A 27,813-nucleotide genomic window follows, 5' to 3' on the forward strand; every position below is an offset into this window, starting at 1 on the left:
TGTCAGCTGTGCTCAGTGTGTGGCCAAACCCTTCCCTTTGCCCTTTGAGCGAGCTGCAACGGATCAGGAGTGTCAGTGGCCGCCTGCGTTTGAGCGACGGTCAGCTATGAGGATGCCGCCCACCCCCAGGGATGGTGGTCCTGAATGACAGCCCCAGGGTGCGCAGGCGCTATTGATTGACTGAGAGCCGCTTCTCAGCTTTTGGGGGTGGGGTTTAGTTATTTAAGATAAAAGCAAACTCATTAAGCTCTGGCTTAATATTCCTGAAGCTTGAAACGTTCATTACTGGAGATTTTGCATGAGTGAAACTTGTTTACCTTAATGAGTGTTTCTATTATAATTTGAAAGTCTAAGGGAAAAATTAGAATTCTTTGACCCTATAGACCTAAAAGGCACAGTTAATGTCACTTACCACTAATTTATTAAAAGCAGATTCTTTTAGAGATTAACACTCTCTGATCTGTAATAAACCTTGTAATTAACTTTGCCTGCTGACTGGTCACACTAATGATGGCTTTCTAAGGCCTTGGCCCAGTGCAGGCATCCCTGAGGTTGCAGAGTCCAAGCCTTGACCCCGGAGTCAGGTTTAACCATGGAAATTCTCCTCAGACAGCCATCTGAAGTCTTAGGCTGTTTGCAATTGCAAACATCGGAAATTTATATCATGGGAGGCTGATACTGTGGCTCTGTCGTACGAATCCTTTAAAGAAACTTGCAAGTGAACTTTGTCCAAAGTAGAGTTGGTCTTAATTTCCAGTTTTCATTTTGGATATAGTGTCATTTCTAACGCCGTCATGTTCTTTCTGCAAAGTTTAAATGATGTCCCTGTGGTTAGCTTGGGTGGATTTATTCTGAGGATGAAGTTTGGAGTTTGAAAAAGGAAGAGAAGGAAGAATGCATCAGTTAGGCGTGAAATTGTTTTTCTTCTTTTGGCCTGCCTGATGATTTTCTTGGTTGCCATTCTCTAGAAGATTTGCTGCTAACAAGAATCATCGGGCCTGGTATCTACTTGTTTTCTGCCTGGTTGTGGGACAGATGCTCACTTTTGTTGGGTGTGACCAAAGCAGTTGCACCTCAAGAATGGTGACAGGGTAACCAATTTGCTTGCCAGAGCCTCCGGGCCAGGCCTTCCTTCCTAGCCCTCTTGTAACTGTCCCTCTCTGCACAGCAGGTCTGGGCATGAGGGATCCAAGGAGGTGGTGTGTTGGGCATAGTGCTCAGAACAGAGCCTGGAGCAGGGCTTGCTGTCCTGTCAGGAGGAGGCCCAGGAGCCATTGCGGTGGTCCGCGGTAGCCAGGGCTCAGCCTCAGTGGCAGAGGCCCCAGGGGCAATCTACAGAGTATCTCCCTTGGGCGCCTTGTGTGAAGGTGGGCCTAGGAAATACAGAATGGAGAAATTTTCAGGAGAAACTGGAAATCTCTCCATTTTTCAATGTTGGCCAAAATATGTTTTTTTAAACCTTCAGGCAGGACAGTGCCTATAAACCTTTCCTACTAAAGAGTGGGAGAGGCCACAGGAGGCCTGGCTAGCCGGCAGCCTTGGGAGGTGGGAGCAGACAAGGGGGTAGGGCCTTCGTCCCCAGCATGCAAATGGGGTGAGACTGACCTCCTCTTTTCAAACCCATTGAACAGTATTGAAATGAGAGGTCACTCCAGACAAATTTCCCCTTAGAACAGGGTCCCAGTGGAATTGTAACACACCCCTAAGCCCTTCTTTGTGCAGGTTGAAGGGGAGTTGGGCTTACAGCCTGCTCTGGGGAACTGGGGACTGAAGTCCAGCCAGTGACCATTTCTGTGGCAGGACAGCATTGGGGCTTAACGAGGTTCATCACATGGGCTGTTACTCTGGACATCCCATAGCATAGCTGGGGCATCAGGGGACCTGGGTTCTTGTCTTGACAACTGCCAGGCTGTATGGCCATGAGCAAACAAACCCCTGCCCCTCTGTGGGCCTCAGTTGCCCCCACCCTCATAAGTGGGAGGAGGAGTGGGTTGAGAAGGACTGGCCTCCACCCTGCTCCCAGACATGGGCACATGAAAAGGAGCCCTGGGGACAGAACTGTTGATAGGAAGCTGCTCCTCAGCAGGCAGTGGCATTTTCAAATTGTCCCTCCACCACTTGCCTGACCTTCAGCTAGCTTCTTAGCCTTTTTGAGCCTCAAGTTCTTATCTAAAAGACAGTATTAAGCCAAGTTACCTGGATGGGAGGTTGAAATGAGATAGTATGTGTATCTAAGCCTACTAATTAATCAGTTTCTCTCCACCCCACCCCCACCCCCGCCCCAACTCTCTGCTTCAAACAGAGCCAGGCACCACAAATGGGGAAATGCCCATTTGGGTCTCTTGTAAGCTAAGAATTCAGCCCTTGGCAGCTCACCCCTTTGCCTCTGTGTGTGTGCGTGCATACGCATGCAGATGTGTATAGGACATCTGCATCTTTTCCGGTCAGAATGTAAAGCTCTGAAATTGCAGACGGTACGGACCCCTCACCCTGGCCTTACTAGAGGTCAGGGTCAGGTGGCCTTGGGCAGCCCTGCCTATGGCACTGCTAAGATTGCCACTTTCTAATCTGGGACCTCAAAGAGCCCCTGCGTGCCCACCAGCCAGCCTCCACCTTCTGACTGGCAGCACTTTTTGTTATGTAGATTGCTGAGCTGAGCTTGGCAGGGAGACAGGACTGAATCAGGGCTGTAAGTGACAGGTACTTGAATGGTCTGAGGGCCTGTTTTGAGTTCTTTCTGCATCTTTGTGGCCTGGGACAGGCGCTCTTCTCAGAGAAGGAGCCTCACAGAACATCAGCTGAGACTTGGGTGTAGCGTCCTTCAAACAGTTATAGGTAGGGTCCTTTGGGGGATGGCTTACCAAGGTGTCTGCTGTTATAGTCCCTGCTGTCAGTGTCTGCTGGGGTCCTTGGGAAGAAGGACTAAGGCCTGAAGTGAGGGACTGGCTCTCTGCCCTAATCACCTCCCATGGGTGTACAGACTAGCCTCTTAGTGCCAGGGAATTAGCATCTTGCCACCTCACCAGGCCTGGCGTCAAAGAACTCTGCTCTGCCCATTTGGCCAAATGTCCTTGCCTATCCCTCACATTTTAATCAAGTTCATCCTGTAGGTCTGGTGCCCATTTCAGCTCCCCTGAAGCTTCCCCTACCCCCAAGGCTGGTGGTGACCCCTTTCCTCAGACTTCTCCTGGGCTCCCTTCTGCAGCAGCCTGGGTTGGTTGAATGCAAGTTCTCTCTTCTGAAGCTGTAGGCTCCCAAGGGGGAGCCTGGGTCTCACCTATGTCTGTGATGTGCCCTCCCCCCACCTAGCACTCAGCACTTTTGCATAATTGTTATTCCATAACCAACCTACCAGCATAGAAATGAACAGAGGGGAGGGTCATCTGAGGCCAAGTGGCAAGTGTATGCTTGGCTGGTGTTTTTCCCTTCCAGCTGGGGTGTCTGCTTACCTGTAGGATTCTACAGGTAAGAATTCTATTTGGTGAATTAACCTGACGGCAGTAATGTATAAAAGCCCCTGCCTCTTCCTGGCACGTGGTAGCTGCACATTATTGTTATTATTATCACTTTGTGGATCTCTGCCAGTATACTTATGTGTGTACATATTATTTCATCAGGAGATACCTGTTGGGGAGCAGTGTTTTACCGCTATATTTTCACAGAGGTCAAGAAGGACAGTTTCAGTGAGCCAGCCTGCCAAGGCAACCACGGACCTTGTGCATGGCATAGTCTAGACTTCGAAACCAGAGGATCCCTGTGGGTGATGTGGGAGAGGCCACTCCAACATCCCCATCTGGTGAAGTGAGGCTGCCTTGGAGCATGTGCCCCTTGGCACACATAAGGGGGCTTTATCAGTGGTTGCAAGTAAACCGATTATACTCACATCATTATACAGATGGGGAAACTGTGCTAAAGGGAAAGAGAGGTGACTTCCCTAAGGTCACACAGGCAAAAGTAGGACAAGAACCTGCACACTCTTTGAGCAGTGACCACGGGCAGGAAAGGCCATAGACTGAAAATGTGCTGGATTCTCAAGGAGCCAGGCTGAGTGGAGACCACAGTTGGTGAGTCTGGGGGCTCCATTTCTGGGGCAGAACTTGGGGCATGTCAAGTGTGGTGATTTGGGGAGATTTCTTGTTGAAAGAGGCTAAATACCAGGGAGAAGTTTCAAATATTTTGATGCTTTTGAGTCAGAATGAAGAGTAAAGAGCAGTAAATGGTAAGAGAAGATAGAAGAATTAGTGTCCTCTGTTTAGCGGAAAATCTGTCCAGCCACTCACTCTGTGCTAAGAACTGTCCCAGCACCTGTGTGGGGCACTGTGTGACAGGAACCCAGAGGTGCTAGAGCCTAGCCAGCATCCTTCTGACCTCCCCACACCAGTGAACAGATGACGGGGCACAACCCTGGCTGGTCAAACTCAGAGCCCAGGAAGTGCTGGTTACACCACAGAAGATTTGAGGATGTACCTGCAGCCTGAGGTGCTGCCAGGGGCAGAGATGTGGCCATGGAGCCCAGTACGGGGTCCCTCTGTGGGCCAGTATCTAAGGGGGTGGCTTGGGTGGCCTAGATGCAAGGGCATCCTAGGTTGAGGGAGAAGCATGTTGGAGGCACTGAGGAGGACCATGCACATGCATGGGTGTGGATGTCACTGTGCGTGGGCAGGCCGACAAGTAAGGGCAGTGGAGAGCTAAAGGCAACAGAGAGAGGAAGAGGGGGAAGGGGAGAGAGCCGTGGGCAGAGCAGGCCTCCCCCAGTGCATTGGATGAGCTGTGCTATAGCTCACCTCTGCGAAGAGACTTCATATCTGTGCCAGCTTTGAGCCTCTGCGTGGCAAGTGCAGCACTGTGCTGGACTGGGAGGGCCGAGAGAGGACAGAGGGTCATGACCAAGAGTGACCTCTGCCTCGGGGCAGGAGAGAATAGGAACTGGCCGTGCACTCGTGGCCGTTTTCTCAAGCAACATTCGTGCCACTGAGAAGGATATGAGCAGCGTGGGGGTGACAAGGCTGTGACGGGCCCTGGGCTGCCTCTGCCAGGCATCTGTTGCCATCGGTGGTCCCAAGGAACCTGGAGAAGGTAGTGTGCTCTGTTCATCTGTTCACAGGCTGTTGTGCAGGGCTCTGATGGGCCCACTTGGCGTCAATCTTTAGAAAGGGGCACTCGAGACCCTTACTTCCACCTCTCCTGGAATTGTTGTAACATGCTGACTTTGTCAGAGCAAGATTCTTTTCTTTCATTTGTTGGACACATGTTATAAAAAAAAAAAAATCTACAGTGTCTATTGTGAAACGTGCCTCCTAGGGTTGTGCAATGCGCACCCTGCTCAACCGTCTGCAGCAGCCCTCTTGATATAAACATTTATCAGGAGCAGTGATGGTTCGTCTTGAGGATTATCAATGACCTCTGTGGTCTCCAGGCAAGAAGAGAGGGCTGCCCATGTGCCAAGCTAAGAGAAGTGACCCTGCAGGGGGCCTGGCACAGGCCAAAGTGGGAGCTGGACATGGGGAGGCCCTGGGAGACTGGCTGGGGAGGCCTCAGGGTGCTCAGAAAAACAGAGAGAGGGGCCTCTGAGCCACTGCGGAGAAGCAGACAGCCTGAGTCTGCAGTGTAGAGCCAGGCTTGAGCCCGAGGCCTCTCCTGCCCAGGAATGACAGGCAGGCTTGCTCTCTGTACGTCTTCCTCTGACCTCATCAAGGAGTGTCAGACGGCAGGCAGCCCCGCCCTCTGCGAACATGAGTCATTCCCCTGACACCTCATTTTCCTGTAAAGTGGCAGTCAGCTCAGACTGGCAGCAGCGTCTGATCAAATGGATGAACAATATGAATAAAGATGAAATTATGGGCTTCAGGCTGCCAGGGATAAATTTCCTTTTATGTACCACTTCCCTCTGACGTGTGTGTTGAAATGATGCCTGACGCACATCTTCAGAAATAGTAGCTGCTCAGGCTGAGCAGTGCGGTGAGGTGGAAGGAGGCCACAGACTTGGGGAACAGAACCCCACCTGGGCAATGCCCTGGAGCAGCCCTCCAGGGCCTGGCATGCCCAGCGTCCTGGCTGTAGGTGGGAGGTGGTTAGAAGACAGATGTTTTTCCTGAGAGCTAGCACTGACAGCTGGCCAAGCCCCCTGGGTACACCCCTCCAGCCAGGATATTTCTATTTCAGAAGCAGAGTAGTTTGTATGGGGCAGGGCCCCTGGAACATGGCTGGGAGCTGATTAACCATTTGGCAGCTGCTCATCTGTCTGATGGATTCCCTCCCCAAGCCCACTCCTTACCTCCCCACAACACACGCGTGTGCGTGCGCACACACACACGTTCACACACTTTGTTCTTGGCCGAACTCTGAAGTTCATCTGGGCCAGTCCTCTGCCCCCTCCCTGTAAACATTCATTATTTTTAAGGGTTAAGGCAACAATGCCAGATGTTCAAGATCATGGTGTTTCCATAGCTCCATTAGCCCTCATGTCACTGTTTTTAGGTCTCTATTTTTAGTCAGTGTTTTTCCTTTATGTGAGCATCCTTTCTACATCACTGACATACCAAAAAATGCCGTTTTCACATGACTGCATATCATAAGCACTTTCCCACATTATCACAAGCTTAGTATGTATCCATTGAATCGCTGTGGAATGCCTTTTCCTTCTGTTACACATTTTGGTTCTTCCCAGATTGTCAGAGCCAAACTGCTGCCTGAGCATCTCTGGCATGTAAAATTTTTCTTTGGCGTTTCTTTCTGGGACAAATTCCCAGGAGTGTGATCACTGAGTCAAGGATGTGCCTTCTTCCCTGTGGTACCCATCGTCCTTTGGCCGAGGCATTCAGGTCCATGAGCTCTAGAGCTGGATGTGGACACCTCCCGTGTTAGACTTCCACCATCCTGAGAGTGACTTTTGATGAGGCATGACGTTGCTCCTTGTTAGTGTTTTAACTTGCGTTTGACTAATCAAAAAGGACGAATTTTCCCCACAAGTCTAGTTATTACTTGTGGTTATCCTTCCGCTGCCCATCAGCTGCATCTTCTCCTTCCCTTGTGTGGAAACCCAAAGGGAAGCATTATAAAGGTTATTGGTTTATGCTGGATATGCCTGGAACCCAAGCCAGACAGAACTTCTTGGAACACTGACCCCACTCCACTTTGCTTCGTGGGTAGGGTTCAGATAAGTGGTCCCTGGAACTGTCATTTCCCAGCAGGATCCGCCAGGTTCCTGGCTCAAAAATTGTTAAGGACTTCAAGACATGGACAGCTGAGTATTAAACCAAGTGTGGGGCCCTGCAGACTTCAGCCCCATGTGACTGCATGGGTCACATGTCTGTGACGCCCACACTCCCCCCATCGCCTGGGTTCATCTAGTTGGAAGTAGAGTTTGAAAGTGGCTGCCGACTGTGCTCAATCCACTTTTATCTTTCCCAAGCACCACTCTGGACCCAGGCATGGGCCGACTTCTGACATGGGGCTGCTGTGGCCACCAGAAGCCTGTGCTCCTGCTGCTCTTGACCTGTGTTGGCTCTACACTCTCCCTGATTTTCTCAGCCCTGTTCAGTTCTGTGTCCACATTCTCCCCACCTTGACTGCTAGTGGCTGTTTCTGGTGCAGAGCTGGCCCTTCTGTTCCTCTTTGCCTACTTCGGCCACACAGGACAGGGAGCATCTCCCCCACTTTTATCTTCCCCTTCCCAAACTTTTGATTGCTTTTTTTTTTTTTAATACAGTTTTATCACTGTCATTTTGTTAGGACGGTGTATTGTTTAGTGTTTTTCTTTTAGCGCAAATAAAAATGAAACTATATGCATTTTTTAGGACTTGATTTTTTTCTTTCAACATTGTGTTTCCAAGATTTATCTGTGCTGTTGGGTGTTGCTGTTGTTCATTCATTTCCACTGCTTCTAACATTTTGTGTGATTATATTACAATTCATTTACTCTTCTCTGTTGGTGGACATTAGATATATTTCTGATGCTTAGCAGTAATGAACTTTGCCGCAATGAACATTATTGTACACATTTCCAGGCACACATGTACAGAAGTTTGTCAAGGATATACTTAAGAAGGCCCTTTCTGGCTGTGGGGTATATGAATAATAAGTTTTGAAAAAGAATACCACATTGTTTTCCGAAGTGGTTGTACTGATTTATCCTCCCATTGTCAGTGGGTGAGTTCCCTTTGATTACCATATCTCCAACACTTGGTATTGTAACATCCATTCTTACAAGTCTAATAGCCCTAAAATGATATTTTTGTGTATTCTTAACTTGTATTTTCCTGATATCAAAATAGCATTAGCATTTTATTGTGGAATATGTTTCTCCTCTGTGAAATGCAGTTTTCTGTCGGGTGCTTTGTCTTTTTCTTCTGTATTTGTAGGAGCTCTTTAGATGACACGGATATCTATCATCTGTCAGTTATAAGCTTTTACTTTGTATTTTTTATCATTTTATTTATGATGTCTTTTGGTAAACATATTACTTTTTAAAAAATAGCTTTATTGAAATCTAATTTATATACTATATATGTTACTCATGAAAGGTACAATTCATTGTGTTATTATAATCACAGGATGTACAACTGTTACCACAATCTAATTATAGAACATTTTTGTCCTTCCTAAAAGAAACGATATACCCATTATTGATCAGTCCCCATCCCTCCTCCTTCTACCAACCAACCCCCAACTTTAAGCAACCACTGATCTACTTTTCGTCTCTATAGGTGTGCCTATTCTGGATATTTCATATGAATGAAACTATAAAATATGTGGTCTTTTGTATCAGGTTTCTTTCACTTGCTATTTTCAGAGTTTATCCATGTTGCAGCATGTATCAGTACCTCATTCCTTTTTACTGCTGTATAATATTTGATTGTATGGTTATACCACATTTTATTTATCTCTTCATCAGTTAATGAGTATTGGAGTCCTTTTGGCTATTACAAATAATGCTGTTATGAACATTTGTGTATAAGTTTTTGTGTGGATATATGTTTTCATTTGGATAGAGACCTCGGAGTAGGATTGCTGGGTCATATAGTCTAACTTTTAATTTTTTCCATTGCTATTATGTTCTGTTTCATTGATTTATGCTCTTTATAATTTTATTTCTTCTACTCATTTTGAGTATAATTTGCTCTTTCTTTGTAGCTCCTTAAGGCAGAAATTTCGATCATAATTAAACCCTTCTTCTGTTTTCTAAAATTAGCATTTTTAAAGCTATGCATTTTCCTCCAAGTGCCACTTTAGCTGCACCCCACAAATTTTGATATGTTGTATTTTCTTTTTTATAAAGTATATTTTATTGATTATGCTGTTATAGTTGTCCCAATTTTCCACCTCTGCCCCCCTCCACCCAGTACCCCCCTTCCGTCCAGCAATCCCCCCCTTAGTTCATGTCCATGGGTTGTTCATGTAAGTTCTTTGGTTTCTCCCTTTCCTATACCATTCTTAACATTCCCCCTGTCTATTTTGTTCCTATCAATTATGTTTTTTAATCTTTGCACCATTTCCCCCATTCTCCCCCTATCCCTTCCTAGCTGATAACCCTCCAAATGATCTCCATATCTGTGATTCTGTTCCTTCTCTGGTTGTTTGCTTAGTTTGTTTTTGTTTTTTAGATTCAGTTATTGATAGTTGTGAGTTTGTTGTCATATGTTGTATTTTCAGAATGTTTTCTAATTTCCCTTGTGATTTATTATTTGACCCATTGGTTATTTCAAAATATGTTGTTTCATTTCATGTATCTAGGTATTTTTCATATATCTTTTTGTTATTGCTTTCTAACTTAATTCTGTAGTAGCTAGAGAATGTACATTTTATTATTTTAAATCTGAGACTGATTTATGGCCCAGTATATGCTCTGTCTTGGTGAATATTTCATGTATGGTTGAAAAGAATGTGTATTCTAGCCATTGTTTTATATGGTGTTCTATAAATGTCAATTAAGTCAAGTTAAGTGATAAAGGACACTTGAAGATTCTCATCTTCTAAATCCTTATTTGTTTTGTCTGTTTCTATCAGTTGCTAAGGAAGTATTGAAATCTCTAAGTATAATTGTAGATTTCTCTCTCTCCATTCATTTCTGTTTTGCTTCATGTACTTTCAAACTCTGTTACAAGGTGCACTCACATTCAAAAATTTGTGTCATCTTGATGAATGGACTTCTTTTGTCATTATGAAAGTTCCTTCATCTCTGTCCTCAAGCCTCCTTTCAAATGTTAATAAGACCAATGCAGCTTTCTTGTAATTGCTGTTTGCCCTGTGTTTCTTTTTCTAATGTTTTTCTCTTAAGCCATTGGTATCTTTATATTTACAGTGTGTTTCATGTAAAAAGCATATGATTGGTTATTTTATCTATGCTTTTATATTTAAAGGGGTTTTATTATATATAGATATAATGAGTCTTGCTTTGCATTTTTATCTAGTCTGATAGGCTAACTTTTAAGTAGAGCGTTGAGACCATTTTAAATTAATATAATATGGTTGGGTTTAAATCTACCACTTTGCTATTTGTTTGGTCCAATCTTTTTTTTTTTTTTTCTTTGTATGTGTGTTTTCTCTTTTCCCACCATCTGTGGTATTATTTTTAGTATTTAATGTTCTTTCCTTTATTAGCTCATAACTATACATCTTTCTTTTCTTAGTGGTTGCTCTGGGATTTACATTACACATCTTTAGCTTATCACAGTCTTCCTTCAAATCATATACCGTTTCAGCTATAATGTAAGAACTGACAATGATGTACTTCCATTGCCTCCCACCCTTTCTCCTATGTCTTGTTTTACCTTTGAAGATGATATAAACCCTCCAATATACTTTTTTCCTGCTCTATAGAGTCAGTTATCTTTATATGAAATTTTAAAATGAGAAAACCAGCATCCTTTATATTTACTCACATGCTTATCTTTTCTAGCATTTTTTATTCCTTTCTCTGGATCTGAGTTTCCATTTGGTATCATTTTCTTTCAGCTTGAAGAACTTCCTTTAACATTTTTTGTTAAAGGTCAGCCACAATTCCCTCAGGTTTTATTCACCTGAACATATTTTTATTTTACCTTTATATATATTTTAAAATTTTAATTATATTTATAAAATAATCAGTAAATCCAAAAGTAAAACTTGGTGTCTATCATATAACAATATTTTAAAGTATATTTTATTGATTATGTTACAGTAGTCCCAATTTTTTTCCCTTTGCTTCCCTCCACCCAGTACCCCGCCTCCCTCCAGCAATCCCACCCCCCTTAGTTCATGTCCATGGGTCATACATGTAAGTTCTTTGGCTTCACCCTTTCCTATATTATTCTTAACTTACCCCTCTTTATTTTATACCAACCAGTTATGCTTCTTAATCCCCGCACCATTTCCCCATTTCTCCCCCTCCCCCCTCCCAGCTGTTAACTGTCCAAATGATCCCCATACCTATGATTCTGTTCCTATTCTGGTTTGCTTATTTGGAATTTATTTTTATTTTTTGGATTCAGTTGTTGGTAGTTGTGAGTTTGTTGTCATTTTAATGTTCATAGTTTTGATGTTCTTCTTCTTAAATAAGTTCCTTTGACATTTCATATAATAAGGGCTTGGTGATGATGAACTCCTTTAGCTTTACCTTGTCTTGGAAGCACTTCATCTTCCCTTCCATTCTAAATGATAGCTTTGCTGGATAGAGTAATCTTGGTTGTGGGTCCTTGCTTTTCATCACATGAATACTTCTTGCCAGTCCCTTCTTGCCTGCAAAGTTTCTTTTGAGAAATCAGCTGATAGTCTTATAGGCACCCCTTTGTAGGTAACTCTCTGTTTTTCTCTTGCTGCTCTTAAGATTCTCTCTTTATCTTGAACTTTTGGCATTTTAATTATAATGTGTCTTGGTGTGGTCCTCCTTGGGTCTAGCTTGTTTGGGACTCCCTGTGCTTCCTGAATTTGTATGCCTATTCCCTTCACCAAATTTGGGAATTTTCCTTCATTATTTTCTTCACATAGGTTTTCAATTTCTTGTTCCTTCTCTTCTTCTGACACCCCTATGATTCAGATGTTGGCATGTTTAAAATTGTGCCAGAGGTTCCTAAGCCTCTCCTTGTTGTTTTCAATTCTTGTTTCTTCATTCAGTACTGATTGACTGTTTTTTTCTTCCTTACGTTGCAAATCATTGCATTGAATCCTGATTTCCTTCCCTTCACCATTGGTTTTGTGTGGATTTTTCTTCATTTCATTTAGCATAGCCTTCACTTCTTTCCTTAAGCGTTTGCCATACTTAAGCATATCTGTCAAGCCTGTGACCATCTTTATCACCAGTGTTGTGAACTCTGCGCCTGTTAGGTTGGCTATCTGCTCGTCACTTAGTTCTCCCACTGTAACCTTGATCCATTCCCTTGTTTGGGCCATACTTCTCTCTCTCCTCAACTTGACAGACTCCTGTGTTTGTTTGCCTTTGTGTCTTAGGTAGAGCTGTCACACCTGTTACGTTGTAAGGGGTGGAACCTTGAGGTATTCGTCAGTAGAGGATGACCCGTTTCACCACGTTGTGGCACTGTATGTGGGGGAGGGGTCTGAGAGGAAACAATGCCTCTTGCTCAGCACTCGCCTCTTTTCCAGGCACTTCTCCCATTTCCGTAAGGGACTGTTGCCTCTCTAGCTGTTGCCCTGGCCATCGTTCCCGGAGTGGATGGGACTGTGGATGTTCTAGGACTGTGGGGGCCCTTTAAACAAGTGGACTCTGCTGAGAGACCGGCAGTTTCTGCCTCCACCCCAACCCCCACTGGTTTGCTCAGTCAGAAGCAATGAGGCTTTATTTTCCCCAGCGCTGGGACTGTGAGCTATGAGGTCTGGTGAGGAGCTGGGAGCGCTCCCCAGGTGTCCCTCCCTAGTTTTTACAATGTGCGACCTGGCTTTCCACTGGCCTGCTGCTGCTACTGCTGCTGCCGCCACCACACCGCATCCTCTCAGCCCCGGCTCTGCCCCTCCCACCTGTCTGGATGAGTATTTCTTCTTTATTTCTTTGTTTGTTGGATTTCCATGCAGCTTGATTTTCTGGAACTTCTGGTTGTCTCTAGTTTTGAGGTAGTTGTATTCCTTCTTAGTTGTGGAGGGAGACATAGTGTGTTTGTCTAGGCCTCCATCTTCCATATTACAATATTTTTAAAGAGCAAATCTGATATGGCTGTTATACAAAACTATGAACAGTTATTTTTAGATCAGAACCATTTTTATTTCTAGATTTAAGTAAGCCATATTCACCATTTAACAATTTTTATTGAATTTAAAAGAACAAAAGCTATAATTTCCACCAATGGAAAATAAGATAACTATTTCATAGATATTTTAGTAGGTAATAATTCCTTCTATGCCTCCCCAGGATGTTCCAAGATAAACAAACTTACCCTTTAAGTAGAAAGAACAAAGCATCAATTGTAAACAAAATGGCAGATTACCATATTGAGGTCATACCATATATTCAACTACCAAGAAAGTTAAACAAGTTTAACTGAAACTTAGCAAAAGAGTAATTTCTCATTTCATTAACCAGTGAAAACAATCATTTATACACACACTCATTTACAATAGGAAACATATATTAATGTTGAATACTTAACAAAAAAGTCTCCATAATCACACTTTGAATGCCTTCATGACTTAACAATGGAAAGATTTTCTAAATAGATCTGCTCTTCAATAGAACTTAATAAAATATTAAAATTCTGCCATGAACCAATCATGCGGCAAATAATGAAAAGCACCTTACCTACTTAACCTAGACTGGTAGTACAGTAGCTAAAATATAACTTGGTCACCTCTCCACATTTGAGACTGTTAGAGCAGAAAATTGCAGGCATTTATTCATTTTAAGTGGGTAAAACAGAGATACTTCTGGGAAGATAGAAAGTAGTACAGTTGGCCATCAAATGCTTTTCCCCAAGAATCCTGGCCTTTCAGAGTCTAGTCTTCTTTTGACCTTAAGACTTTTCTATGTCCCCATTCCCTGTGTTGTACACAAACTTCCAATGGCTGAGGTTGTTCTCATGACTGGGAAAAACATTTTATTCTAACATCTATTTCTACTTCATTTCTTTCAGCTATTAAAGAGTTTTTGCCTAAGATAAAAAGACAAACACATTTAACCAAAGCTTGTGGAGTTATAACTTGAGTTGATTCAATTTTATTTTCTTTGTTATTTTTTGTGGGCTGGTTTTAAAATGTAGGCCAAGATTCTCAAAAAGCAATCAACAATCCTATGAAAAATGTAAATGATACTAAGACCACGTAAATTAACCTTTTAAAATACAGTATACCAAGGTTGAAGTAGAAGTAGGAGAATCATTTAAAACATGTTTCAGTTTCATTTGAAAGTATGAAAGGTTAAGTTTCTCTAAGTCTTAACAGTGATATTTAGCAAAGAAAAATTTTAAAACTGAGCAAACCTTAATTCCTTTAATTTCATATTGTAGATTTTTTTCTAGTTATATTGGGTAATTATCAATGGAAATTTTTTTTAATTTCAGAAATTCAAATAATAGTCATTAAAAATTCCAATAATAATCTAAATTTAAAATCTAATAAACACAGAATAAAAATCAACTGCATTTATGCTTGAAGAGCAAAAACAAACACAAAGCCTAGCACTGTCCATCATATGACACCAAATGAGGTGCTTTTGGCTATGTAAGCATGATAACTAAACATGTTTACCATGCTTTTACTTTTATGCATCATGTGAATACAGAGATTTAAAACAACTTTGAGTTTAAAAGAAATCAAAACCTTTATTCTATACTTTTCTTCAGTAGTACTTTGTTGCTAGGTTTTTTATGCAATGTTTGAGAAAGATGTTTCATATACAATAAGCTAATGCTAGCTTGGTCAAAGTCATCTACAAAAAAAAAAAAAAAAAAATGTCCCTTACACTTTTCAACAGAATATACAAAGCTGTAAAGTCCATCAAGGTGGAAACTCTCTGGAATTTCTTAAAGTATTAGAAAGTCAGCATGGGAAAAGAAGGCAAGCTATATAAACAGTGTCCAAGCATTCTGTAATATATGGTGTTTTACTGTAAATGGAGTGCAACTTATCTATATATACACACACAATAGTTCAGGAGCAGGAGAAGTAAACACAAGCACCAATTCTTTAAGTTACACTTGAGCAAGTGTCTGTGTAGTTCATCATGTTCCATGGAAGCAGCACAGGTGCCAACAGGTCCTTTCTGACCTGGTGGCAGTTCCTCCTGAGGTCAAGGCCAGTTTCATCTGCTGTTTCTTGAAGCAGTATATCCACTTGGTTTTGTGGTTTTGTTAGGGTTATAGTGCTATTCATTGTGACTTCCATTTGCTGTGTTGGAACGTCCAGTGTTTCAAACTGGCGTTCAAATTTATCCATCAAGGCTGAAATCTTTTCAAGGCTCATACTCCTCAATGTAGCATCTGTAGACTTAATTACACCTGCCATGGACCTGGTTACCTTGCCCATTGTTACTGCAGTTAGAACACCGGCTGCCACAGCATCCACCCAGCACTCATTCTCAAGAAATTAATTGCTTGGTTCTCCTGGCGGGTTGCATTTTCAGTATGTATTCCTGCAACTTCTCTGTTGCCTTTCTGAATGGCCTTTTTAATCTTGACCTTTCCAGCCTTTTCTCCTTTACCACATTGCTTGGCATTCCTATTAAGCTCCTTTGCAGCAAATTTCAAGTTAAATAGGTGTTTCTCCATAGTCAACATGGTCCCACGACTCTTGGGAGGTGACAGCCTGGGGCAGTGGCACAGTTTTGAAGTGAGGGTGCTAAGAGCTCCATCCTAGTCCCAATCTGCGGCTGGCTGTGCACCCAGGTCTGCGATCCCACTTCCTGTTTCTACACAAGGCTGGCTCTATTTCACCTTTATTTTGAAGGGCATTTTTAGGAGATATATAATTCTTGGTTGTTGGGTTTGTTTGTTTTTTCATCACTGTAAAGAAGCTGTTCTCTTGTCTTCTGGATTATATGCCCACTGCCCCTGCATTCTTTCTCGGGGCCCCAGTAGCCAAAGGTCAGAGTCAAACCTGGCCTCACAGAACCTGGCACCCCTAACATTTAAGGGGGGCAGAAGGGGGCACAGGGGTGTGATGAATCCAAGGGGGACAAGTCTGGCAGAGTGCTTAATGAACTTTGTGTTGTCAGCGGGCAGTGGCTGCTGTGGTTGCCGGGGTCTCTGCCTCGGGCTCGCCAGCTCCAGAAAAGGGGCCTTTTGTGAGACCCAGCCATTCCAAGGTCCTGAGGCCGTCCAGTCCTAAATAGCCTTTGATATTCCTCAGCACAGCCCCCCAGAGGCCTTGCAGCGCCCCCCCCACCATGTGCTCCATTAGTCCGTCCCCCTCCCAGTGTGGATAGATGTGGTACGAAGACACCAGAAAGTTCTCAGCCACAGGGTGACCTATTTAAGGGGAGCCGCACCAACCTTCTGTGGAGCCAACATGAAATGGGTCTTGGGTGGAAACTTGGCCCAAAGATGTTGTATCTCTGCAGACTGTCTGGTTGTAATTCAAGCCCACCTGACTGTGTGGTTTCGGATTTTGCCAGATCGTGTTCTGATGCCCGCACAGGCCGCGCGGCATGAGTGTCTTTGGATGCGTCCAGGTTCCTTCCTCAGCCCCGTGGTATATGTGAGAAGTCCTTGTGCATGAAGGGGCTCCGCAGTTGAGGAGAGGGTCCCAGCCTAGCTCTGGGGACCTCATGTTGCTGCTCAGGCTGTGAGGAGCCTCCCTGGGGGCTCAGGGAGCAGCTCCTGAGTAGAGAGGTCCCCACAGCTGGAGACAGCTGGAGAAGAGAGCCTGCTGGCACAACCCGAGGAGGGCAAGTGGCCCTCTTTCAGGCGTTGCTCTGAGATTGGGTTCTTCCATCCCCATTCGTACCTCTCACCTCTTCCTCCCTCCATCTCAGCCCCGCTTCTCTCTCCTGACCTCACAGCGGCTCTCATCTCCACCCTGTCCCCCACCAGCTCCTAGTGACCAGGACTTGGCAGTCTGAAACAGCCCCCTTTAGCTTTTAGGAACAGTCACCTTCAGTTTCCTGACAAATACTATCACATGTTGGAATTTCTAATTTCCATTTCTTTTGGAAAATAAGAAACCCAAAATACTAATTTACAGTAAGAAATATAACTGGTCAAGAACCTGAGAATGAAGCTCGCTGGCCCGGCAGAAAGCAGTTCTCCCCTGAAGAGGCTGGGCAAGCAGGTGGTCAGAGCCAGGGCTGTGGGGAGGCTGGGCCATGGCCTTCACTCTCGACCTCTGAAGGAAATGGCCAGCTCAGTCCCACCTCATTTGTCTTTGTCCATGCGCCTCTTACTCAGCTTCCTCCCCAACCACGGGCTTTTCTGGGGCCTCGTTATTTTCAGATTGATTTTCCTTCTCAGCAGCATCTGCTCAGAGAGCTTTCCTCAAAGCCTTGGGAGCCATCTGCCCCCAGTGGTGTTTGCACTGGTCCTGCTGGCAGGTTCCCCTAAGCTGAGAGCAGTGGCTGCAGGGCAGCAGGTATGGCTGCGGAGGAGACGAGGCTGGGGAGGTGACGGTGGACCTGGGCAGGAGTACAGCCTCCCCGGGAGCAGCTTCCACATCGGCTGACAGGAAGGAACAGTGCAGAGGGGCGAGGGTGCTGGTGAATGACTCCCTTGTCTTTTCCACTGCGACCCTTCTCCAGCACCCTTTCCTTCTCCCCACTCTGCCTCTGAGCCCTGGGTCCTGATCCCCAGGTGTCCAATCTGGGTCTGCTTGCCAGGCTGATGTGGTTCCTCTCACCGTCAGCTTTCTGCTCCAACACAGTGTCCCGTGGATCCTGGCTTCTATCCTGGCTCCCAAGGCTTCTTCACAAATGACCAGTCCTGTCTCTGACTTGGTTAAACCAAAGGGGCTGCTTTAGCTGCTTGCTTTTCTAGGACACAGATTTGCCCCGCTGCCTTACATGTGGCAGAGTATGAGAGTCCACCCAGGCAGAGACTGGGGCTCCTCCTTGACTTCCCACAGGGCTCTGTGCATGGCCAGGGCCCCACCCACCATGCTGCGGGCAGAGAAGGTGGGAGAGCATTCCAGAGTGGTCTACAGGGTGAAATAGATGCGTGGCAGGAACTGTGCAGCCAAGGTCTGGCTGAGGCGGGGCGGGGCGCGGCGCGAGGGTAAGCGGGTTGTGATTCATGTCACTTTGGATTCCTGTATTAGTTCAAAAATCAGTGCTGGCATGAGGAACATCCTGAACTCAGACTCTCCTTGAACCCCAAAGCACCTTAGTCTTCCTCACTGCTCACACCTGCACACTGCCTTGCAGTTCACAAAGCACTTTGCTGTCCCTTTCTCTCCTTTCATCCATTCATTCAACAGGTTTTTATTCAGCACCTCCTGCATGCCCAGCTCCAGGATGTGGGGATCAGCCAGGCAGGCGCAGCCCTTGCCCCTTCGGGGCCCCATAGCTCCTTGGTGGTAGGAGCCCTCTCCCCACACCGGCCCCACCTCAGCTCACTCTCGGTCACTGAAGCCAAGAGGCAGCTGCACGCGGAAAGTTCTTGAGTGTGATTACATGGGCATCAGATGATTTCCAAGGATAAGCAGCCGTGGCTGTCCTCAGGCCAGGAAAATGTAAACTAGTCCTTTCCAGTGACCTGCTCAGCAGTGCTGATGCTGTCTGGGGCAGATCGGTGGGTTCTCACGGAGGGGCTGCCAGACCTTGCGTAGAATTTAGTCCCACTTGCCTTGAGACAGATGTTTGTGCTGAGCAAAATGAAACACACACATGGGGGCTCCTTGTGCACTAAAGGATCCTCTCACAGGTCAGTGGTCACTGGCCCTGCGCAGTCAGACGAGTGATTGGGTCCCAGTGGTGCCTGGTGACTTGATGGCAGAAGGGTGAGGTGGCGTCAGTGGTTGCTGAGAAGCTTTGCTTGGAGTTGGGCTGAGGGCGGCGCCTCCTTAAGTGCAAACAAAGGCAGAAGGAAGCCCTCCTGCCCTGTTCCCACCATGGTCCCTCTAGTCAGTGCCACAGGGGAGGCTGCAGCTCATAACCTGAAGGCATACGGGACAGCTGCAAGCAAGTAACCAAGTCACAGCGCCTGGGAAAGGGCTTATGGCGAGTAAGTGCGAAAGAAATACACAAAACTGAATTTGTGTTATGTGGACAAAAGCTAGTCTTCAATGTAGAAACAAGGAAATTATTGAATTTCCTGAACTATCAGGATAAGGAGAGAATTCGTTTTCCTTTTCTTTGGTTACCCGGAAGGCAGGCAGCACCAGGCACTGGAGAGAGGGAGCCTCTGGTCTTGACGTCAGCAAGTCAGAGGAAGGGGAGCGGCAGTGCTCTGGCCCCCAACCCCTCCAATGCCCACTAAATGAGGGCTCAGGGGAGCGCAGCAATGGCCCCCCTCGCCCAGTCAGTTCACACAGGGGAGCGGGGTGCAGTCTCACAGACTAAGCCCAGCTGGCATGAGGTTGGCCCTCCTGCACCTGCCTTGGGTCAGCTAGGGGGCAGCCCACCTCTGCATCTTGGGGCCTTGCGGTAAGACAGGGCAGGTGAGTGAGCCCGGAGGCCCTGGGGAGGAGGGTCAGCTCCCTGCAGTGCTTGACCCGGAAAGGGCACCCTCATTCACTCAAGGAGACCCCATGGAAACCCCAATTACGGGTGGAAGCGCTCTGCCCACTGGAGAAGGCTGTGGGCAGTTGGTTATCTTCAGCATCACAGCAGATGCCATAACTGGAGCAGGCCTTCTATTTTTATGCTCCATCTCTGCACCAGAGTTTCTTTCCCTAGAGGAGGTGGGCCGTGCTCCCAGAGCCGTTAGTCATCCTGAGGACGTTGTGTGGATGTTGGGTGGGAGGCATCCATTTCTGTGGGCGTCCTAACACCCTAATATCGCTCACTCACTTATTTTTCATCTTTCATGTGGCTCGTGGCTTTGAACCCTGTGCCCCAGCCCCCCCTCCCTGCACCTGTGAGAAGAAAGAGGCATGTTCCTTGGCCCTCCGAAATGTTTGCCCAGCTTTCCACTGCTTGCTGGCCTCTCGAGCCGGCCAGGGGTCCTGGAGCATGTTTTCTCCTGGGAAGATCAGAGGTTCGGCCACCACAGATACAGCCCTACAGACTCGCGTTTGCAGAATGAGGCTCTTGCTCCTGCAGCCCTGGTAGAATGGAAGCCAGACGCGGGTTTTATGTCATCGTGGCATACCCATGCCTAGGCCCGACCTTGTGCTTGTTAGTAGCTGTCCCTGGTGGCGGTGCAACCCCTGCACCCCTCTCCTGGGGAAGTTGCTGGAGAGCCCAATGTGGTTGCGTGGGGTTGCCAATGCCCTCGGCACACGTGTGCTGATCACCGGTGAGAGAGGAGGGGAGCGAGGCCACAGAGGGGGCATGTCGATCAAGAAGGTGCTGGTGTTCTGGCCTGTGTTTTCCATCTGCCTGCCAAGGTTTCATGATTTATTATTTATTATTATCTGATTTTCCACCAGATTAGATCCTAACATGCCTTCCAGTATCCTCAAGACCCAGCTTCTCAGCATTAAGTCACCTACCTGCTTGCGGGGAGGGATGTCATCCTGCTTTCCATCCTGTTTGTTCGGCACTGGTTCCTGCTTTTGCAGACCCCCCCGCAGGACTAGCCTCCCACAGGACCTACTCTGGGGAAGGCAGTCCTGCTTTCCTTCAGGGTTCCCCAGTCGGGAAGGGTTGGCACGGCCTCAGGGGACCCAAGGGCCCTCAGTGACTTCCTGCCGCATCTGACCTGGTCCCCATGCTTTGTGCTCCAGCACTGAGGCCTCCGACCTGCCTCAGGCACTCCACTTTAAGGGGGGCCCATCCTCAGTGCTCCGGCCAGGCATTCCTGCTCTGCCTCGCCCTGGAGGCACCCTTCCTGTGCCACCAGGTTCTCTGTGAAGACCATGCCACCAATCCCAGCTTTGCTGCCTGGGAGCCTTGGGGTCTTGGACACCATCCTTAACCCATGCCACCATTGCCTTGTCTGGGTATGATTCTTGCAGCATGCCATGCCACGCGCGGGAATGCCACAACACGTGGGTGCACAGAACAGGCTCCCCATTAACCGGAGCTATTCTCACTCATCTCCAGCCATGGTGTATGAGGGGAGCTCCCCGCCACCCAGGGAGGGCACCCTTCCAGTCATCCTGTGTCTTGAGCCCAAGGATGTTGTGGGCATGTGAGGGTGAAGCCATGTACCCAGAGAAACAAACAAGTGACAGTGCAAAACAGGGTGGCCATGGGGCCTCTGACACCCATCACCCTGTCACCACCCTGCCCCCGTCTGAAACCAGTCTGTGTGGCCTTTTTGTTTCTGGGTTTCAAAAAGCTGCCCCCTGACAGGACTCCTCAGCTGGAAATTTGATCCAAAGGTGTAAAAAAGCTCTAATTCTAAAAATAGCTTACCTGGCTCCGCTGAGCTGGCTGCTTCCATGGCAACCCACTCCTCCCCAGGAGCCCCCATGAAAGAGGATCCCAGCTCTTGCATAGGCGCTCAGTGTGCTCTTCAGCCAGAGCTGGCTATTAAAGGGTTCGTGGAGAGCCCCAAGTGGGGGGCAGGGCAGGGGTCACAGCAAACACAGGGGTTCCCAGTGGTTCTAAGTTTCTATGATTTGAAGTAAATTCAAGACTGGTTATATGTGAAAGTGAGCTGTGCTGATGAAGGCAACAGGGATATTGGTGGGCTGATGCTGGTAAGTCCTAGCTCTGCACTGGTCGTGCGCTGGGTGCTTACTGTCCTTTTCCAGAGAGGTATTAATATCCCCAGTGTATAGACAAGTGCATTTAATCAAAGCCACATGGGGCTGAAACAGCACTGTCTGACCCAGAACTGCCTCCTCCCCAGCCAGTCAGGAGGCATATGTGCCAGGCTTTGAGGGGAGGACAGAGGGATTTGTGAGGTCTCTACATCCAGGTGGGAGACTCGGTGATTAACTAGAGAGCATCTGGGAACCACCTCCTAGGCCAGTAAATCAAATGTAATGATCAATGATAGAAAACACAGTCCAGTGTTCAGCTCAGCCAGAGATACTCAGTGTGGTCAGTCAATAGTGGCCCCCAATGATGTCCATGTTCTTATTCCCAGAACCTGTGAATATGTTATCTTATATGGTAAAGGTACCTTGAAGATGTGATTAAGGATCTTGAGATGGGGAGATTATCCTGGATTATCCAGGGGGGCCCAATATAATCCCAAGAGTCCTTATAAGAGAGAGGAAGGCAGGTCAAAGTCAGAGATTGTAAAATGCTGGCTTTGAGGATGGAGGAAGGGGCCACAAGCCAAGGAGTACAGGCAGCCTCTACAAGCTGGAAAAGGCAAAGAACCTGGTGATTCATGGCCTTGGAGTTGGTGGGTGCTGCCATCAGCATGTCTGGGCTAGGTGTAGGGATCCTATTGTCTCCAACTCCAGCCCCTGGCCTTCTGTGACCACCAGCCCAGCCTTGCCAGAACTCTGGCCTCTCTGTCCCTGCCATCTGCTCATCATGCCACCAGTCTTGTCTGTCTCTTGGGTCTCAGCTCACATGCCCACATACTCCCTTTTACCAAGGGATGAAGGCCTGGGCTCCTTGGCTTTGCCAAAAGTCCTTCACCATCTCTACTCTCCAACTAGCTCCTCTGTGCTTCACCCCTACTTCTCACATCCTTTTCCAGGTCCTACCATCCAGTGTGTGACCTGCCACCTCATGCATGCCACTGGAACTGATGGGCCTGGACAGGCCTCCTGTGCTGAGCCCCAGGTCATTCATTCATTTACTCACCCACTCACTCTGTTTCCTGCCCCACCTCCCTCACCCTCCTTTCCCTCCCTCATTCTCCTGATCTCACTGTCCGTCTGGGAGAGACTCTCGCTGCCCATCCCCAGAGAACAGACTGCCGGTCTATAATTGCTGACCTAGGTGTCTTCCCAATGACATAGCCAGCAGCTTGGGAGCAGAACAAACATATCCTCGTTTCGCTAGCAGTTGGACTTGAACTTAGACCCTAAGAGCTGCTTACTAAGGTATTCTGCCTAATAACAAGTTAAATAGAAAGGTGATTTCCCCCTCTCTCACCTGCCAAGCAGGAGGATACTCAGGGTTAGACCTCTCATTGGTTCTTGCTTAGGGACTAGGGCTCTCATTGAGGCTGACCCACAGCCAGCATGCCCTGCACAGCCCTCCCAGTGTACAGCGCCACCTGTTCTGACTGCTCATCAGTGGCTGCCCATTCTGGTTGTTAGACATATTGAACCTGGAAAGATGATAGGAAGGTTGCATTGTAACTGAGAGTCTAAACTCTGAAGCCAGACAGATATGGATGCTCCGGAATTCCCTCGCCTCATGGCCCTGGGCAAGCTCAGTGTACCTTTCTGCCCCCAGACCTACCTCACTGGGTTATCAACATGCATTAACAGAAGCAGTGCCCTCACCCGGGGCCTGGCAGCCAGAAAGGCAAGATACACACTAGTTGTTGGAGCCTTTGTAAGGCGATCCAAAGAGAGGAAAGGCTTCCGTGCAGCCCCACCTGGACTCAGACCCAGTTCTTCCTCCTTCGTTGCAGGGCCCTAACCCGTGGCTTGTCTTCTAGGAACCTGCGCTTTCCGCCTGTAGAGCAGCAATAATAGTCAAGGTCTGCTGGCCACCATGAGGCTTGGCATTCGCATTAATAAAGACAGTGTCCCAGAGCCCGGCCTAGCACATGTGGTCTCTAGACACTGGGTCATTTGGGGACTGTAGTCGGGCTGGCCCAGGGCTCCTTATAGCTGCAGGGACAGGGTATGTAATGGATGCTGCCCCCGCTCAGTTGTGCCCCATACCACTGGCTGGCCTGGCACTGCCACCAGCTCAGCGCATGCTCAGAGCAGTTACTCAGCTGTGGCCTCCCCCACACATCCTGCCCACTGTGGGAAGAAATCTGTTCTCTCACAATATACAGTTTTTTAAAAAATTGTGTCTTGGGTTACAGATTTCCTTCATCTAAAGGAAACGTTGCTTGCTGATAACTTCTGAAAGAAGGCATTTCAGCTCAGCAGTTCCAGGCTGTGGTACCCATAGGCCCGTGTTAGCCTCCTGGTTGTTCCATGCTCGGCATTAAAGCAATGACAGGGCCCAGACCAGCTGCCCACTGAACCCCCCAGAGGCCCCCACAGCTCAGTGGCCACTTGGCTGGCAGTGGGCCAAGATCTAAGGCACCCCTGGGAAGGAAGGGGCACCAAGGGCACCTGGGTAGCTGTGCAGGAGGTGAGAGGAGGGGGGACGGGGAGGAGAGTGAGCATTCACCTGCCAACTGGTGTGAAGAAAGTGGCTCTGCCAGCAGGGGACTGCTGGGTGGCCTGGGGCATGACTTCACTTCTTTGAGCCTCAGGTACCTCATCTGTCCCCTGGGAATGGTACAGTCTCTACTTGACAAGGCCATTGAGAGGCCACAGCGAGTGTGTACAAAGTGGCCTTGCTCGGCAGGGGAGGTGGGTGATCACCTGCAGCAGGATAGGGACCTGGGACTTTGGCCTGGGGGTCTTCAAGCAGGCTTTGAGGATGGGTGGCATTGGCTGGGTAGGGGAGAAGTGGGGGAGGTGTCCCCGGCAGCTGGACTAGAACTTGGACCCTAAGAGCTGCTTACGAAAGTGTGCTGCTTAATAGCAGTTCAACAGAGGTGAGGCGAGGCGGTTCCAGGCAGTGGGACACAGCGGGAAAGGCCCCAAGTATGAGCGCTCACGTGTTTGCAGGGAGCAGGGGCAGTTTGGTGTGGCTGGGGCTAGGCGCAGAGCAGAGAGAGCTGGCAGGAAGGTGCAGGTCAGTCTGGGCACTGGGGGTCTCTGGCCCTGGGATGAGAGCTGCTCCCATGCAGCAGTCTCCACCGCTGCACACGACACAGCCCACCCTTGCCCGTACATCACAGCTGGTGGGGGGGCGTGGTGCCTGTAGGCCTGCCCCCTCTAAAGCATAACCCAGGCCTGTCATTCAGGCTGGTCCCCCTTTAAGTCTCCTTCCACTGACTCAGGAGGGCCTGTGCCCACCCAGGGAAGGCTGGTGGCCCCCTCACCTTGCCTAGGAGCTGGGCCTGGCACCATCTAGGGCCCTCTTCTTTCTGAGTGGGCCCCGGCTGGGCATGCCTCTCACGTGGTTGGTGATAAACACAGCTATTCTGTTTCTCTCCGCAGACGACTCTGGGGACGACGACGACGAGACCGCCACCCCAGCCGACAAGAGTGAGCTCCACAACACCCTCAAGAGCCTCTCCTTGAAGCTAGATGACCTCAGCACGTGCAATGACCTCATCGCCAAGCATGGCGCCGCACTCCAGCGCTCCCTGAACGAGCTGGACAGCCTCCGGATCCCCTGCGAGAGCAGCGAGAAGCTGAAGGCTGTGAACGAGCGGGCCACCCTTTTCCGCATCACATCGAATGCTATGATCAATGTAAGTGCCCCCCCGCACTGCTGTCCTGGCACGAGGCTCCCCCAAAGGGAAGCGCCTCCCTATCACTGGCACCTGAGCAGGTAGCTGGGCTGATTGACAGACCAGGGCTTCATTTCAGGTGGCCTCAGTTGGTTTCCCAAAGCTGCTTCCTCCTGCGCTTGCCATGCCCCATGTCATCTCATCAGTGCAGGCGTCACTGGGCGAGGACATTCGTTTTAATTGTCTCGTGGAAACCAGAGCTGGGTGTAGAATCCAGCTGAGGCTGCAGGTGGTGAGGCCTGGCAGAGGAAGGCCAGGGCTCCCAGCTGAGCAGCTGGCGGTAGCACGCAGGAAGAACACGGTGGCCCCATTGGCCTATACCAGCTGCTACTGCTCTTTCGGAGCTATAAGGCAGATGCCACAAGACTGGGACCACAGCAGGCATGCACGTGTGGCAGGGGTGGTGTTGGGGTTCCAGTAGCCAGAAGACCTTTAGAGCTGAGGCTGCTGTGGGTCAGGCCAAGCTGACAGTAGCCAGATGAGTAACTGCAGTCTGTAAACCAAGAGGCAAGTCACAGGACTCGCCTGTGACATGGGGTCTAGGAAGCCGCACTGCTGTGACAGGGAGCCAGGAGGGTCTCTCCATGGTGGCAGAGAACATAATGCTTAACCATGCTTCCAGGCCCTTATTCTTTCTGCCTGGTAAGAATTCCCCAGACACGCGTGTGATCCTCAGGCCTCCACCCTCCAGATGTAGGTCTGACTGCAACAGCTTCCTCCCAAAGACAATCAGGGGCCCATCCTGGCCAGGGGGGCCATGCTAGGAGCAAGGGGCTCAGAAAGGGGAGGTGTGGGGAAATAGAGGCCGCACAGAGGCAGCAGCCCAAGTCCAGAGAACATGGTTAAGGCAGCCATCAGGCTGGCCGTGGGCAGTACTGGTGCCCAGGTGAGCCTCAGGTTGGGGGACCAGTCTCCAAGCAAGGGGGTGAGACCAGAGCAGGGTCAGGAGTCAGGACCAGGCTCTGCCTAACACCAGGGAACCCAAAGGTGGGGGGAAGATGGAGGCAGGAGCCCACCTCAGGCCAAGATCCCCAGGTGAAACCCTGGGCATCCAAGACTGGCCCCAAGCCTGCTTCACTGGGCCTCTGAGCAGCATGATGGGGGGCTAGTGGACCACCCCCACATCTGCCACCCACCCTGCTCCCGCCGCAGATAGGTTTGGGCCTGGAGCAGCCAAGGATACAGCAGAAAGCCTCAGGAATCCCCACACTGGGGCCTGAGTCTGAGAGGATATACTTCTTTTCCAGACTTGGGACACAGAGCCCATAGGTCCTTGAACTCAGCAGGTGTAAGGACCTGTGTCCATAGCGCTAAGGAGTTGATTGGTTCCTGTGTGTGGAAGGGCTACTGGGCCACAGCTTGTGGCTGCCCTACCTGCTGGCCCATCAGTCTGCATTCACCTTTTCCTATGACCACCCTCTTGGCCCACTGGCCTCCTTACAGCCCCTCAACTCTAGGGGCCCAGGTCTCTGCATTCCCTGCGCATATATTGAACATTTAATGACATATGATTTGTTCGTATTTCCCCATCCATCCCAGAAGCCACCACTGCCCACAGCTTCCCTGGCACTGTCTGCCTGCCCGCTGAGATGGAAGCCACTGTCTCTTAAGTAAGCAGCTTTGGTTTTCCCCAGATAATAAGCTTCTCAGCTGGTGTCTCTCGCACTGTTTTATCAGGAATCATAGGCTCATCTGTGCTTGTGAAGCCATAAAAACAGCTCACCATCTAAGTGCACAGTGAATCGTTTCATGGGAAGCACGGCCCCTGGGTTTGATGTGCCTGTTTTCATCTGGCACCAGGAGGGTCAGACAGGAGTGACAGGAGAGGTACGTGCTGGGGCCTCTCCCCATCCACCTCCACTGGGGAAGGGGGTGCGCAGAAGTGAGGTGCTGGCCCTGACAGGCCACGCTGGCAGCCCAGGTGTGTGCAGAGGCCTGTGTATCCCCTGGGCACCCTTCCTGACAGCTGCTCCTCACCTGGAAGGAACTACGACAGGTCACTTCTGGGGAGGTGGTGTGCACAGCTGTCAGACACAGCTGTCAGAGCGGCCACCTAGGCAAAGCTTCCCACCCCTGGCCAGGCCTTGACCTCCACCAGATAGAAGGAGGGGTAGGACCAGGGACCTGTAACTAAGGCAACAATATGGATCCCATTCCCCAACCCCAGGCCCAGGGGGAGCCCGATCACACCCAGTACCACCTAGCCCTCCCTACAACCTCATGAGTATCATTAGATATTAGTGCCCTGGTCTACAGAGCCGCTCGTCACCACTCGCTCCCACCCTGGTCACCCCGCCTTGCAAAGAAATGACCCAGCCTGGTCAGTGAGGAATAGGAACAATGCTTTATGAAATGAAATCATGATTGCGTTTTTCACAGGAATGCCATACTGAGCCCCAGCCTTCTCTCCTCT

At 48.5% G+C, this 27,813-nt stretch overlaps 1 protein-coding gene and 1 pseudogene across 4 annotated transcripts in view; one reads left to right on the plus strand and one right to left on the minus strand.

Moving 5' to 3' along the window:
• The window catches only part of OSBP2 (oxysterol binding protein 2), a 123,186-nt gene that overhangs the window by 69,560 nt on the left and 25,813 nt on the right, over positions 1–27,813 (plus strand). For all 4 annotated transcript variants that reach the window (XM_090291554.1, XM_090291555.1, XM_090291557.1 and 1 more), the window contains one exon: positions 25,105–25,361. In XM_090291554.1, the coding sequence (XP_090147680.1) occupies positions 25,105–25,361 (257 nt within the window). The remainder of the gene's footprint in view (positions 1–25,104; positions 25,362–27,813) is intronic.
• On the minus strand, positions 4,349–15,695 carry LOC149997037 (charged multivesicular body protein 1B2-like; annotated as a pseudogene).

Source organism: Furipterus horrens, unplaced genomic scaffold (genome assembly GCF_987537825.1).
Source record: "Furipterus horrens unplaced genomic scaffold, mFurHor1.1.pri manual_scaffold_11, whole genome shotgun sequence".
Taxonomy (NCBI): Eukaryota; Metazoa; Chordata; class Mammalia; order Chiroptera; family Furipteridae; genus Furipterus; species Furipterus horrens.